General features: G+C 55.1%; 6 protein-coding genes across 6 annotated transcripts; 3 read left to right on the top strand and 3 right to left on the bottom strand.

The window, feature by feature from the left end:
* Positions 1-319: 319 nt before the first annotated feature.
* Positions 320-1,663, top strand: B0T15DRAFT_488619 (uncharacterized protein; the record flags this gene model as incomplete). Its single annotated transcript, XM_062866527.1, has 5 exons — positions 320-339; positions 404-417; positions 473-688; positions 753-880; positions 962-1,663. The coding sequence occupies 5 exons, from the start codon at positions 320-322 to the stop codon at positions 1,661-1,663; spliced, it is 1,080 nt and encodes a 359-aa protein (XP_062725698.1).
* A 1,620-nt stretch (positions 1,664-3,283) lies between these two features.
* Positions 3,284-4,228, bottom strand: B0T15DRAFT_506647 (uncharacterized protein; the record flags this gene model as incomplete). Its single annotated transcript, XM_062867594.1, has 2 exons — positions 3,284-3,879; positions 3,979-4,228. 2 exons carry the CDS (start codon positions 4,226-4,228, stop codon positions 3,284-3,286), a joined length of 846 nt encoding a protein of 281 aa, XP_062725697.1.
* Positions 4,229-4,598: 370 nt separating this feature from the next.
* B0T15DRAFT_516850 (NUC091 domain-containing protein) lies at positions 4,599-7,389 on the bottom strand. The gene is made up of 4 exons (XM_062868286.1): positions 7,204-7,389; positions 6,480-7,148; positions 6,262-6,425; positions 4,599-5,900 (listed from the first exon to the last, which is right to left on the bottom strand). The coding sequence occupies exons 1-4, from the start codon at positions 7,211-7,213 to the stop codon at positions 4,851-4,853; spliced, it is 1,893 nt and encodes a 630-aa protein (XP_062725696.1). The 5' UTR covers positions 7,214-7,389; the 3' UTR covers positions 4,599-4,850.
* A 134-nt stretch (positions 7,390-7,523) lies between these two features.
* Positions 7,524-8,807, top strand: B0T15DRAFT_17867 (uncharacterized protein). Its single transcript, XM_062862274.1, has one exon. It carries the CDS (start codon positions 7,646-7,648, stop codon positions 8,591-8,593), a length of 948 nt encoding a protein of 315 aa, XP_062725695.1. The 5' UTR covers positions 7,524-7,645; the 3' UTR covers positions 8,594-8,807.
* B0T15DRAFT_17866 (uncharacterized protein) lies at positions 8,808-12,696 on the bottom strand. Its single transcript, XM_062862273.1, has 4 exons — positions 12,294-12,696; positions 12,116-12,228; positions 11,763-12,053; positions 8,808-11,711 (listed from the first exon to the last, which is right to left on the bottom strand). Exons 1-4 carry the CDS (start codon positions 12,437-12,439, stop codon positions 9,022-9,024), a joined length of 3,240 nt encoding a protein of 1,079 aa, XP_062725694.1. The 5' UTR covers positions 12,440-12,696; the 3' UTR covers positions 8,808-9,021.
* Positions 12,697-13,137: 441 nt separating this feature from the next.
* Positions 13,138-14,974, top strand: B0T15DRAFT_516846 (pyridoxal phosphate-dependent transferase). Its single transcript, XM_062868285.1, has 3 exons — positions 13,138-13,292; positions 13,370-13,998; positions 14,058-14,974. The coding sequence occupies exons 2-3, from the start codon at positions 13,513-13,515 to the stop codon at positions 14,781-14,783; spliced, it is 1,212 nt and encodes a 403-aa protein (XP_062725693.1). The 5' UTR covers positions 13,138-13,292; positions 13,370-13,512; the 3' UTR covers positions 14,784-14,974.
* The last annotated feature ends 147 nt before the right edge of the window (positions 14,975-15,121 follow it).

The raw sequence follows: 15,121 nt of genomic DNA, 5'->3' as shown, positions 1-15,121 counted from the left end.
GGGTAATAATGTGGTTCGTGGAATCGGGCTGACAAATGCCGAATCAGATTTCTAAACCCTCTCCATCTCGCAGCCAAACACGGCATGACATCATGCCGTGCCTTGCATGTTGCAATGCATGAGTATCCGGAGCTCCCGAGGACTGAATGCCACAGGATCGCGGTCACTGTTGCTTATTATCCCCTGAATAGTTCATCATCGAGGGACACTGGACTCACTCAACTCACTCTGTGCCAGTACTTACAGTATCGCTGCACAAGCGAACGAGTAGATGCGCTAGCCAAGAGAGCTGGGAATCTATTCGAGATATACTATCAACATGGCTCCACGCGTTGTAGTGTAAGTTGGCTTACAGTCCTTGCCTCACATAGATCTGCAGTCAATGACCATTGAAATCGGACAGAACCGGGGTGACTGGTATGTCACGGTATCCTTCAGCTCAAGCAGCTCAACATGCTCACTCCTTATTAAGGGTACATTGGTGGTGACGCCTTCCATGCGTTGTACGAGGCTCACCCGGACTTCGACTACACTTTGCTTGTACGCACCAAAGAACGAGCAGAGAGTGTCCGTGGACAGTACGGCAATGTGGACAAAGTGAAGGTCCTCTATCCGGGGGAGGTTGGCCCGTCCGTATCATTCACGGAGGTCTTGGAGGACCAGGCCAAGAAGGCGGATGTCGTTCTTCGTACGTTGGTCCCTTATCATGGGGAATACTGGGCTTCGCAACTGATACATGAGCGGGCACTCAGATACCGCAGACTCTGCCGATGATGTTGCTCAAGCAACGGCTATTCTCAGAGGACTACAAGCGGCCGGCCGCTCCGCCGAGAACCCAGCATATTGGATTCACATCAGCGGCACTGGTATCTTGACCTGGGTACGTAGGCCACACACCCACCCAACAACAAGCTCCCATCTGAAAGCATCATGGTCCTAATCACCCACGACACACAAAAAGTACGACCACGCCCAATCACGGTACGGCCAAGCCCCGGTTCCCGAACAGGCCTACAACGACCTTACCGGCATCGACCGCCTCGTCAACCTCCCGGACCAAGCCCCTCACCGCAACGTCGACAATATCGTCCTCTCCGCCAACGACAACCCGGGCATCAAAACAGCCATCGTCGCGCCGCCAACCATCTACGGCGCCGGCCGCGGGCCCGTCAACAAATCCAGCATAGCGCTCCCGCTGCTCACCCGCTTCATCCTCAAACACGGCTACGCGCCCGTGATCGGGGAGGGCCGGAACGAGTGGGACAACGTGCACGTCTCGGACGTGAGCTCGCTGTTGGTGCGGCTCGTAGACGCCGCGCTCGACCCGGCGCGGAAGCGCAACCCGGAGGAGATCTTCGGCGGACGGGCGTACTACTTCTGCGCAAGTGGGACGCACGCCTGCGGAAAGGTGGCCGTCGACATCGCCGAGGAGGCGGTCAGGCAGGGGCTGTTGAAGGAAGCTTTGCCTAAGGTGGTGTCGCTGGGAGAAAGAGAGATCACTGACGAGGTAGGGGCCATGTGGGCGGCGAATTCGAAGGGTGTTGCGGAAAGGGCGAGGCGGTATCTTGGTTGGGAGGCGAGAGGGCCGTCGTTGGAGGAGGAGATTCCGAGGGTTGTCGAGCTGGAGGGGAAGAAAGCGGGTGTTGAGGGGAAGGCACTCTGATGTCGACGCAATCCACCACAGCATTTCCTGAATTTCGCGACGGCAACACAATCTGATAATTCATTGTCGTCCATTTACACCTCTATCTTACTTAGCCCATTCATTACCAAGCCTTTAGGTTGAATACATGGCGGACAACCTCGTTCAGACACCTTCCATGCAGGGAATAGGGGGTGTTGATGAATGGATCTCCCCCTTTCCTCAGCTAAAGAAAGCCCAATACAACGCCGGCCGACGGCTCTCGAGTACGGAGTTTGACCTACAATGGCCATGGACCCTGTCACGAGGGTTGCTTCTCAGCTGCTGCCCGTAGAGCAAGAACTCGTCGCCGCCGTCGTCGTCGTCCTCCTCCTCACAGTCGAAATACACCGGCGGACTCCAGTCATGGTCATCATCTGAGCAGAACTCCTCCTGTGTCGGCGTTAGCTTCAGGTTGAAGAACCCCTGAGTCTTCAGTCTGCTGAACAGCGAGTCTGTGTCCCCCTGCTGCTTGCTGCCCCAGGGGAAGCGGACCCAGGCTCTTGACACTGAGAGACGCCGTCCCATCTTCCGGGGAGGCTGTACAAGTACCTGATGCCGCTGCTTCATGTCAGCTATGCTGTGAGTGACGAGCGGCGTTGTGAGATGAAGAGGGGACTTGTAGCTTTCCTGCCCTGTTATTGGCAACGAATCGAGTATTTTCTGCGTTGTCAGGGCAGCAAGTAGAGAAGTGACACAAAAACGCTGCTACCCAAGCCTGACTGACTCGGAAGGCTTCTTGGATGTTTCCATACGGCAGCATCGTATCTACACTCTATGTGTTTATATACCTACAGACCTCTTTTGAGAGGAAGGTCTATAGACAAAGAGTTTGTTCCTGCAGGGACTACAGCGGCGTTGAACAATGGCATTGGAACTTATCCATCCATGCTTTTGGGAGTCAACTGGAACGAATGTTCCCTGAGTGCTGGAAGAACACAATGCTAGTAGTACATGGGTAACATCATTGAACCGACTTCCAACGGCGCCACAAAGTGGCCAAGTGGTCACCTCGGTGCACCCACACGCCACGGCGTCGTAGACCATCTCCCTTGAGATGGCGTGGTTCGATTCCTAGTTACCGTAACCAGCGAAGTAAAATCCCTGGTGGGGGTTTTTCGTGGCCACCAAACTCCCTTGCCACAAATCCAATGGGGAGCTTGGTGGTGAAACTTTTGTCTCTCCTCTTTTGTATCCCCGCCTCATTACATTTCACGTCCCATTACCTGCCCCCATCCACCGATCCAATCTCACTCAACTGCTGCCTATGGTATAGCCTCCTCAAGCTAAAGTTCGCCCCCTATAATTGACATTCTTCTTTGTAACATGGGACCTGTTTGTTGTCATGAGAGGATGGTGGTATTCACGCAGCATAAAGCCACATGTAGATCTGAGGAGTCTCTGTCTTCGTCTTTGTTTGGTCCCAACTGAGACATTCGTACAGTCATGACAGACATGCTTCCAGAATTAATGGCAACGAAATTCTACTATTAGCCCATGGCCCTATCTCCTCATTTACGAACACAAGGTTCTTATCCAGAGTCTAGACCCTTCACCAGACAACTACCAGGTAGTCACTGACCCATCCGTAGCTTCTCAACTTCACAGCACAGTCTCGGTCTCGGAATAAGGAACCACACTAGTATGGTTCCCCACCGTGGACGTCACTGTAGCGAAAGTTGTCGTCGCTGTCCCACTCTCCGATGACACGGGGACAATCTCAATCTTGCGAGCAGTAGCCGTCTCCAGGAACCCAGTCTCAGCGGCGGTTACCGGCCCAGAAGCTTCCCGAACAGAAGCCGAAGCCGTGTCAAAAAGAACAATACTAGTCTCCCTGGCAACTATAGCCGTCCGCCGCACCGAAGCGGACTCCACGACGGGAAAATTGTGGTTGCAGAACCACGTATCGATAAACGCCACCTCGATGGCTACCCGCTTGCAGGGACCGCTCGACCTGGCGTGGTCGATCGCATCTCTGTCTTGAAGATGCTCCGGCACTTCCAGATAGAAGTTCGCGGCCGATGCCTGCTGATACTGCTGCTGCTGCTGGCCATCGCGGGTGCTGCCAGCGTTGGCAGGACAAGCCCAGAAGGAGGTGATAGACGAGTTATACACCAGCCGTTGCGTCGTGTCGACTTCAAACAGTGGATCTGGCTGCGCGGGGGGCAAGATGTCGCAGACTAGCACAGTGGAGGGGGCTGATGCTCGCTCATAATATACATATTATCATCGTCAACTTGTCTGTCTGGGACTCGGATACGGGCAGAGAAGAGAGGCAGCGTTGAAAGGAGACATACCCGCCCACCAGCATCCTCGCAGCTGTCCATCATACAGAGCACCCTGGCGCAAGCGGAAAAGAGTGCCAGTTCCCTCGTTGGAGGAGGAGGGATCGGCAGGCTGAAGTCCGAGGACCTGGCCGCCGTCTAGCTGGCTGAGGACGAAATCGGCTGACATGAGGCGGAAGACGCACGTCCGAGGCTCGTCCTGGGCATGTACAGTGAAGGGCACCCAGGCCAGAAGCCAGATGGTAGCGAAGAGGACGAGCATTGTGAGCAGCTTTCTGCGAGATTGTGGAGACCGCGGTTTACTCTCTGACGTTGAGGGGACGAATGGCAAATGAGACGACTTTACGTCCTCTTTATAGACGCAGCAGTGCATCGTGGAACGACCTAGGTATGCCTGCCTGCCAGCATGACGATGAGGGGCTGCGGTTGCGGCCCTGAGACAATCTGGACAGAAGCAGCATCCTCTCGGCCGTGGCCATGGCGAAGAAACGACGGGCCGGCAGTGAACCTCGCATATCGACAATGGTCTCATCCGTTCGGCTCCCACCCGAAAAGAAGGGTCACTGCAGGGGAGATAACCACGGCTTGACCAAGTTCATAGAGTAGTGTAACTATGACATAGTCTGTGTTTGGGGGGGGGGGGGGTTATATCGGCAACGGGTCTGTTAGACTTCACTGGGTTCGATTCGCTCAAGGAGCAACGGCCGAAGTAGAGAACGTCTTGATGGCCCCTAACGCGCCAGAAGAGCAAGGCTAAGGGAGCAAATGATGGATCGTGTCACCGAGGCATCAGGCACAGGATTGCACAACATTGCACGGGAAACGGATGTTCCGAGGCTGTGCGCAGTTCCTCGCAGTTGTATTTTCGGCCGTCGGCCGGACAACTACCTGGCCTTCTTCCGCTTCTTCGGTGCCGGTGGTTCTGACTCGTCTTCTGACGGTAGGACGTCACTAGCTCCTTCGATGTCAACGTCAGACTCGATTTCGCCGTTTACTTCCTCACTGCCACCATCCGAGCCGCCCTGATCCTCAGATCCTTCCTTATCCTCCTCTCCATCACTCGAGTCGCCTAGGGGTATCATATCTTCCGCACCGTCCTTTTGAGCTGTTGCTCCAGGGGCATCTCCTTGCTCGGACTCGCTGTCACTTGAGAAGCCTGAGAAATCGTCGTCCTCTTCCTCTTCGGACTCTTCGTCTTCCTCGCCGGCTGCTACGATTGAGCCAGCCAACGTAGTGTCCGCGACACTTTCATTTTCTTCGCGTTTCCGTTTTAGTGGCATTTCGCCAAGGCGGCCTTGCCTGCCTTCGATGACAGGCTCGTCACCTTCCTCCATCGCAGGAGCAGGCGTAAACCACGGGATCTTGCCTCGCATAAAGTCGTTGAGAACCATTTTGGCGACTCCGTCAACATCCGGTTCGCCGCCTTTGAGCAGCCTGCCGGATTTCCTGGCCAGGAGCTCGAGGAACTCTATGTGGTCTTTCCAACCCTTGAGCTCATATGTCCTCTCCATGTGGTGTGTTTTGACTTTCTTGAGGACAGCGGGAATGTATTGCTCAGGGTTCTCAACGTTCTCAACACGGACAACGCCGCGGAGCAGTAGATCCTGCGGAGTATCGTGCTGGTTAGGTGGCACAATACCTGGACAGTCGATCAGGTAGATTCTCTTCATCAGTGTGACGTATTGCCAGACCTTGGTTTCACCGGGAATGGGTGCAACCTTAGCGACCGCCTTGCCGCGGAGGGCGTTGATGATACTCGACTTGCCGACATTCGGGTAACCAATCAAGCCGACACTGATTTGTTTGCGATCTTTGTGGAGGATGCTGAACTGCCTGAGAAGGTCGATCAACGAACCACGTCCGAACGGGTTCTTGATACTCGATCTCATCGCGCAGGTGGGGTGGTCCTTCTGAAGCACTCGGATCCAGGCGGCCTACATCTGTCAGCATCTGTAGGAAGATGAGATGGAGAGAACAACATGACGTGTTGAAATGTATGAATCATCACTAAGAGGACCGCCACGTGCTATCCAAGACGGATAGTGGCGGCCTTCAACTCGTCTGAAACACATCCGGTATCCGGCGATAGAACCCCAAAACGGAGCCTATCAATCCCCAATCCGAAGACCAGACCAGGGACGTTGGAAATGGATATCGCTCTCCCAGGGATGTAACGGACAATCTCCCATCAAGCATGACAATGCGGAAGGATCCTGACGAAAGCCCTGGGGTCGCCTGGCGGGAGGCGCTGATAACATGAGGTGGTGGAATGCAAGAACAGAGAGAAGAGCTTACCGCTGTGCTGGACGGGACAAGGTCAATTTTGTTCAGGACAAAAACGAGATGCTTGTGTGGAGCTTCGGCTGCAAGATACTTCTCAACGTGCCGACATCTTGTCCCAAGCGGATCCCGGGCATCTATTACATGGAGGATCACATCTGATGAGTCGATCACCTTGTCTGAGGGTGTGTTAGCGGTGGCGATAACTAGCGACAGAACGAGCGGAGACTCACAAAGCTCATTCCAGATCCGCTTGGACTGGCCCTTGCTGAAGATGGCCTCCTTAGCCGTCGCGACACTAAAGTCTTCCTCTACCAGGGCATCGCCGTCTCCAGCTGAAGACCCTGCAGTGCCATTGAGCAGTTTGATTTCCTCTAGACGCGTTTGATACGAGTCGAGGCTTTGCTCGCTGTGGCCGGCAAGCTCGTCCACTGTGTTGAAGCTGAGCTTTGGTCGTTTCCTCTGTGCTTTAGGCCCAAAGACCTCCGCGAACGGCTCGCTCTCGACCGTCATCTTCGCCTGGTGCTTCTTGAGTCCATCCTGGAGGCTGGGACCATCCCGAATCAAACCCATGGGGAGCTTGTTACTCTTGAGCAAGACCGAGTACGGGTCCTTCTCCTTCTCCGCGATTGCCTCCCTAAACGACTTGAGCGTATCTTGGGAGATGACTCTAGTGTTGGTGAACCATCTCCTGTTCGGCTCGATGACAGCTTTTGGGACCTCCTTGCTCTGATACGAGGCGGCCTTGACAATCTTGCCCTCTTTGTTCCGAATGGCCTTGCCATCCTTGTACATATTGAGGGTCTTGATCTTCTTGGCCGAGCGATAGAAGTTCTCGCCCTTAACCTTGGGGTCACCCGTGACCTTGCCCTGCCGCTCAATGCGGGTTTTCTCCTTCTTTCCTGTGACTCGGTTAGCAGCGATTGACGGAAGCACAGGCTGAGGGCAGCTGCTTACCGGTCCCCATATTGAAGATTGCTTAACGCCAATCAAGACCGAAATCTGGAAGAAACAAATAAAAGAAAGGTCCCGGCCTGCGATGGAGGATCGCAGCGGTCTTCCGCGGGGGAAGCGGATGGTGGAAGACGAAGAAAAAAAAGGCTGAGAAGGACCGGGGAAGAAGACGAAGCAAGCTTAATGAAGTTTTTGGCGGGGTGGATCTTGAGAAAGGCTCTGGGGCACTTTGCTGGTTATTTTGGCGGTGTGGCATGGCATAATGCAAGGGGTCAACCACACCATTCCCGAATTAGCATAGCTCGCTTATTGTCAACACTTGAGCTTCAGAATTTCCCACATCTCCGGTCCCGAATCTGAATCTCGGCCTTAAACCCGAACGTCGCCAGTCCACCAGCCGATTCTACCGTCCTGTAGGTAGAATCGCATTCCATCAGTCGAAGAAATGCCGCCTTCGCTTTCTAGACCGTCAATATGCGGCTTACAATCCGCCCTCTCGTGCCGCATCTCGACGACGACTAGGGCAGCAACATCATCCTCGCCATGGCGGGTGTTCAGTACGACTCCCGTGGCCTCTCAGTCCTTTGCAGTGCCACCCGAATCTCCCAAATTCATCACCATGCCGGAGCCGCCCCAGTCCTCGGAGCCCAAACTGCCCCCGATCAAGGGCCACCTCCCGGTCCCGCGCGACATTTTCCCCGCCCGCGAGGGTAAACGCAAAGTGAAGGCCAGCTACATCGAGTCCACCATACCCCTCTCTAAGGCCGAGCTCGCCGGCGAACCCCCCAAATCCGAGGAAGAGGCCCGGCGCCGGCTGATGGCGGCCGCCCGCCGCAGCGCCTTCGCGACCGGCGTAAGAGGGCTGTACATGCGCAAGTCGCTACGCGTGAAGCGGGTCACGGCGCGCGCCGAAGCCAAGCGGAAAGCCAACCTGGCGGCCGCGACGGCGCCCGAAAGGTTGGACGACGTGCTCACACGGCCGACGGTGCGCGCGGCGACGGCGCTGGATACGACGGTCAAGCCGGACCCGGACCGGTTCGCGGCCGCCGAGGAGGCGCGAGCACGGGTTCAGCAGCAGGAGGAGCTCAAGGCGGAGGCGCGGCGAGACGCGTTGACGCAGCTGTACGTGGCGGCACAGGACTTCATCGTGGACGAGGCCGAGCTGGAGGCGCGCGTCAACGCCATCTTCACGGCGGACCACCACAAGTACGGCGGGCATGACCGCGGACAGAGTATCTGGGACGTGCACAGGGCGCCTATCAGCGTGGCCGAGATGCAGGCCGAGATGGATGGGTCGACGAACAACCTAAGAGACTTCAAGAGGACGCCGGTGACAAAGACGACGCTGAGACAAAAGGCTGTGGCGGAGGAGTTGACCGGCGGGAAGCTCTGAGATGCCACTGGGCTTTGTTGCTACCATCATGCTGCAGTCGAGGGCTTGTGGCGGGTTGCTTTGGCCTGACGGCGAATGTATCAAACTGGATGACGAGGTGTACTGTACAAATAGAGTTAAGGCTGGCCACGGATATATGCATTGTATATGTTTCTATTCGCGAAGAAGAACCATATGTACGGTGTACACCCATTGCTACTATGCGATGCGTGCACCGTAAGGAAGACCCGAGACCCGAGCGCCTACCCACGCCGATTCAGAAGTTGACCTATCCTCCAGGTAGCATCAAGAACGAAAAAAAAATGAAAGAATCCTCTAGCTCAAATTTAATCAAACACAAGGTCCCGCTCTGCTCCGACTAGCTTTCTACACTTAAGCCATATCCGTGTAAATCTGATACCCCAACAGTTATTATCATAGCGCCTAAACTAGCGCCTCTCTACAAGCAAAACATGCATCGCTGCATACGCAAGGACGATGAAAACGGCCCCGAACACCCCCAGGTTGATGATATCCGGCCACATGGCTTGGTTGTCAAACCCGAACGAGCTCAGGATCGCCGCCCCCGGTACGGTTATATCAATCCCAATCTTGTGATCGATCAGTGTCAGCTGCGTGACCTCGTTCACAATGAGCGCCTCGAAGCCGTAATGGAAGATCGATAACCACTGCAGCCAGAGTGCCGACTTCGGGATCGCGTTATGATTGAGCAGCAGGCCGGCAAAGAGCAGACTGAACAGCATGACGAGACTGCCAATCAGGTTTGCCACGCCGCCATCCTTGCAGACAATGCCGATGAAGAGGCAGATGGCCGCCGCGGCCAGATTGAAGAGAACGAGCACGAGCATGAAGACAAGAAACTTGTCAACCTCCGCTACCAGTCCGGTCATGGGGTAGACAATGGCACCAAGGAGGATAGGCGGGATGATGCGCAGCGGGACGATGTCAAAGAGGACCTTGGCGGCGAAGTAGGTGACGGGGGAGTAGTAGCCATTTGCACGTTCGCGCACAAAGAGGAGGCGTTCTTGGGAGAAGACCGAGAGAGTGGTCAGGGTACTGAAGCCGAAGAGGGCGAGGACGAAGAAGAATAGACCAAGCCGGTTCTGGAATCCGGCTATGTCCATGGTTAGGCCGTAGAACAGGTAGCCGGCGAAGACGGCCAGGAGAATGGCGATGGCGTAGTGCGTGAGCATCAGCATCGGATTTCGGTAAAGGTTGCGCCAGGTCCGCTGGGAGAGAAGGACAAACTGCCGCCAGTAGCCGACACGCGCGTATCCCTTGCCCATCGTACCAGTGTTAATGTTGCCGTCTCCTATGTTTCCATTGGAGTTCTGGCCGTTGCTATTGACTGCTGCCATGACGGCCTGCTGGATCTCGTCGTGGGTGTTTCCGGCAATGTCGGACTGGATGTAAGACTGTACTAAGATGTCGAGGTCGGTTCCGGTGGCGGCTGGAGGAGGGAGATCGTCGTGGTCGTCAGCCCGGGAAGGGCTCACGATGCGTGTAGGCTGTGTTTGAAGCTTGTAAGCCCCGATCTCATCACCAGCATCCGAGGACGCCGCCGTGTCGACCGCGTGCTTGCGTCGAGTGTAGAGTTCCCGCTCCTGCCTGACTCGCACTGAGTCGCGGCGCTTGTTCTTCGGGCGGGACGATGATGCTTCGACTGTGCTGTTGTCATCGCCAACACTAGTGCCAGAAATGCTGGCGACCGACTTGACTGCCCTGGTGCTACTAGGACCAACACTGGCCACATCTGTCAACAGAGTTCCATCATCGAATGACGTGGTGGAGCCAGCGTGCATCGTAAGATCGACGAGGTAATCGGCAATGTTGAAGCCAGGAGGACAGCTATATCCGATGTGGTCAAAGTAATCCTGACATTGATGCAGCGGACCAGAATATACGGTCTTTCCCTGGGCCAGCAGGATCAGGCGGTCGAACAGGGCGACAATGTTGGATCTGGGCTGATGGATGGTGAAGATGACGGTACGCTTGTATGTCTTGGCCAATGTGACAAGGCATTCAATAACGTTGTAGGCGTTGTACGCATCCAGGCCGCTCGTAGGCTCATCCAGGAACAGGATGGATGGGCTGGTGACGAGTTCGCAAGCAATGCTGACACGACGCTTCTCGCCTCCCGAGATGCCGCGACCCTTGCCTTCTTCCGATCCGATTAGAGAGTCCCGAATATGGTAGATACCCAATTGCTTCTCAACCTCGAGAACTCTCTGCTCTTTTGCTGCCCTCGTCATGTCCCTCGGAAGGCGAAGGAGGGCGCTTGTGAGAATCGTCTCGTGGACAGTCAACGTTGGAAGCATGGTATCCTCCTGGTCGACGAATCCGGTGGCATTCTTGTAGTCAGCATCGCTAACCTTTTCACCGTTGACATAGAACTCTCCGGAGACATTCCCGCGCTTATTCTTGCGGGCGAGGATATCCAGGAAGGTAGTCTTGCCGGCGCCAGACGCCCCCATGATGGCCGTGAGCTCACCGGGATGGGCCATGCCTTGGATTCCCGACAGAATATCCTTGCCATTAAGACTGTAGCAGACATTCCGGAAGTACAGCGATGCCGGTTTGTGGTCGGTCATGAGCTTGATGGCCTCGTCGTCCGAGTCATCCAGGTGGATTGCCCCATACTTGAACTGTCGCCTGGATAGGTACCAAGTCCCCAGGATAACAGCAACCAAGAAGAGGGAGCATCCAGCAATGACTCCGGCGATGAGCGGAGTATTGATCTTGGGCACATCGGGGGCATATCCGGGCACCTCTGTGTGGTATAAACACTCCCCGGCTCCACAAGTGAGCAGGATGCTTGAGTCGCCAAATATGTCGCTGATCAGGTTGTTCATCGCTGGCTCTTGGAACGCGCACTTCTTTTCCTCTCCGGATCGCTGGTTGCATTCGAACTTGGCGGGGCCGCGGATCTCTTCCACGAGGAAGTCGCTGATATCGACGGAACCATCCTTGCCGCAAAGCATGCGGTCGGGGATACACTCGCATCGAATCTTCTCACACTTGTAGGACGTCGAATTCTTCCCTCCTGACTGGTCGAAGTCGGCGCTCGATTGACACTCGTTCAGGTGGCACATGAAAGACTCTTGCTCATCAACCCAGACTGCGAGCTGTAAGCAAGCGGGACGGACATGGCTGGGGAAGTGGGACTCACATTGAAAATCGCACTCCCCAGATTCCTTATGGCAGGTGAAAGTAACCTGGGGCACTTGAGCGCCGAGGAGGTCCCGGATGGCCTTATTCGTGACATCGCACATCTGGTAGTTCTGCTTTACTACCTCACCTCCTGTGTAGCAAACACCGCCGTCTCCCGTTTCTGTCATGGCATCACATGCTCTGTCGCTTGTGCAGACGTTGCAGTTGATGCCCGTCCAGCCTTCGTCACATTCGCAGGACTTCCCTTGTCGTACGGAGCGATCCGGTCCCCGCGCTAGAGAACCGCACACTGAAGCATGGGCATGAGCATTGATTAATCCCTCAAAGCTGTCATGTGTGATGGAAACGTACGAGGTTCTAGACAGTTGTCGCCGCCGAAGCCCGCAGGACAGTTGCATTTCCCGCTGTATTCGCTACATGGCGCGAACTGACCGCACGAGTAGATTGGGAGGTTGCAGTTGAAGCTTGTCAGTTGGGAAGCATTAGCATTCCGAGTGAAGACGGATAAGAGAACAGTTCGGCATCATACCATGGAGGGCAATCCTTTGGCCGATCCTCCATGAGGGCTAGTTGCGCTCGCATCATATCGATGGAAGAGTAGTTGGTCAAGGCCGAAGCGACGCATGACAGCGATAGCGCCGCGACAGTGAGCGCACGAGGTAGCCGGAGCGCCATGATGGCGTACGGACGTCGTTCTAGGCCAGTGTGAAGGCCGGGACGACAAAGCTGATGCTTGAGCTAGAGGGAGTTGTGATGTGGGTGTTGGGAAATTCAGAATGCGGAGAAGCTGGCCTGATCGGCGAGCGCGTTGCCGGCAGGTTGCGACAGCTCTGCCGGCTCAACGGGACGATGGCCCCGATCCGGCACCCGGACCTTCGAAGGCAGGCCAACGAGAAAACTGACGCCACACTCGCCGCGAGCTTTGGGCCAATACAAAGCGAACACGAGCCGTACTAAAGAAGCGATGAGCTCTGATACTATGCGGCGACATGCGGTGGACAGGTAAATGCTAGAAGGCAGAAGAGCGGTCGCCTCGAACTAGGTACGGAGGCACTTGACTGCGCTGCGTTGCTCCGATGATGTCGGTGTGGAGCTCCATGGGCTTGGTTGATCAGGGGTGCGTTCGACGTGGCTGGAGATGGGAGCCTAGCGGACAGGGGATCTGACCTCGGAACGCGGGCTGCCGTTGGTTACCGATAAAGTACGGACAGACCCCGCGATTCCAGAAGTTTGTTTATGTCAATACCGTATGTGTATCCGTATTGTACTCGGTACCTATGTAATAAGGATCGTACAGTAGAGCACAGTACAGTACAGTATAGTACAGTACACACATTTCCAGCCTTATAATGCAGCTGCCGTCTCGAATTGAAGTTCCGACTCCCTAATAGGTTACTCTCATTAACTGAAAGGGAAACTGAGCTGACTAGTATGATGCCAAAAAAATTTACTCCCTTACTAGAACGCGATGGGTGTCACATAAGATCAAGCATAGACCCTAGGGGTCGGGACTTAGGCTTGTAGTAAGGTAAACATTGATGTGTGGAACTCAAGTTGGCCGAAGGGCGCGCTAATAAATCCCGCCTACATGATACTATTAAATAGCAGACGGAGCCTTTTCGAAAGCGGGCTGGGGAAGACGGTATATAACGCTTATGCTTCTGATCTACCTTGGCTTTTCTATGCTCGGCTGGACCCAGTAGACCACGGCTGATTATCAGAGACATCGTTGTATACCAGTCGTCACGATGGTCAAGATCGAACCCTTCGAAGTCGAGCAGTGGATGGACCGGTTGGAGACCACTCCTGGGGTGCTCAACATTGCTGAAACCTGCTCAGCCTCCGTCTCCTTCGACGATCTAGTGCACATGTGCGAAGACAAGAGTGTGCCCGGTCCTAATTTATTCTCCAAAAAGCTGACCTACGGCGCGATCCGCGGCTCTGAGGTGCTTCGTCAGCGCGTTGCATCCCTCTTTGACCGGGCATCCGACGCCGAACCTCTCCCGGCCGACAACGTAATCATCACTCAGGGCGCCATCTCCGCTAACTTCCTGCTCTTCTACACCCTGGTCGGACCGGGTGACCATGTCATCTGCGTGTATCCTACCTACCAGCAACTTTACTCGGTCCCGCAGAGCCTCGGAGCGGAAGTGTCGCAGTGGGGGCTGAAGGAGACAAACGGCTATGTGCCCGACGTCAGTGAGCTGGAGGGCCTAGTGAGGCCTAACACAAAGGTAAGGTAACCAATCGTCTCCACGCGATGGTGAGAGCCATCTTGTTAATCCGTTGATAGATGATCGTCCTCAACAATCCCAACAACCCCATGGGAAGCACCATACCAAAGGTTGTCCTGGAGGACATCGTCGCCTTTGCAAAGCAAAGAGGAATCATCATCCTCTCAGATGAGGTTTACAGCCCTCTTTACCATTCACTCCCTCCCGGGCAGGAAGCACCTCCATCGATTCTCGCACTCGGTTACGAGAAAGCCGTGGCCACCGGCTCCATGTCCAAGGCGTTTGCCCTCGCTGGCATCCGCACCGGCTGGATAGGCTCGCGAGACAAAGCTATCATCGACGCCGTAGCGACAGCCCGCGACTATACAACCATTAGCGTGTCCCATTTAGATGACCAGGTTGCCGCCTATGCCCTGTCCAAACCAGTTCTCGGACCGCTGCTGAAGCGCAACATGGCGCTAGCGCAGACGAACCTTGGCTTGTTGACTGCGTTCATGGAAAAGTACGCTTCGGTCTGCTCGTGGGTTAAGCCGACGGCTGGGACAACCGCATTGGTGCTGTTCAAGAAGGACGGCCAGCCTGTCGACGACGCTAGTTTCGTCCTGGATCTGTTGGACAAGACCAAAGTCCTGTTCATGCCAGCGAGCCCTTGCTTTGGGCTTGGGAAAGATTTCAGGGGTTTCGTCCGGCTGGGATACGTGTGTGAAACAGAGGTGCTGGTGGAAGGGTTAGAGAAGTTAGGCCGGTACATTGAGGAACACCTGAAGGCGCCTCCTGAGAATTGATAGTTTAATCTCAACTCCAGATCTTTACTGCCCCACGATTGGGAGTTTGGGACTCCCGGTTCACGCAGACCTTATGCGTGACCACTCGCCCGCTATTGTGTTATTGTATGTATTTATTGCGTCTTATATATAGACGCTCTCGAACGTGCATCGCTGTTCCGTGAACGGTGCACCAACTCCAGAGTTTCTCGAAGTGCACTTGGGACTGTGTCACAGTGTGTGCAATTTGCATGACGTCGTCGTGTGTGGGCTCAGTCAGCAGCCAATCACCGATCGGCGTCTCAACACTGAGACCGGAATGTCGGAATGGTGGAGAGTTTCCGTTTTTGAATGGTAGG

Source organism: Chaetomium strumarium (genome assembly GCF_033439665.1).
Source record: "Chaetomium strumarium strain CBS 333.67 chromosome Unknown B0T15scaffold_1, whole genome shotgun sequence".
In the NCBI taxonomy this organism is placed as follows: domain Eukaryota; kingdom Fungi; phylum Ascomycota; class Sordariomycetes; order Sordariales; family Chaetomiaceae; genus Chaetomium; species Chaetomium strumarium.
Note: the sequence above shows the minus strand (reverse complement) of the source record. Positions and strands in the feature narration are given on the sequence as shown.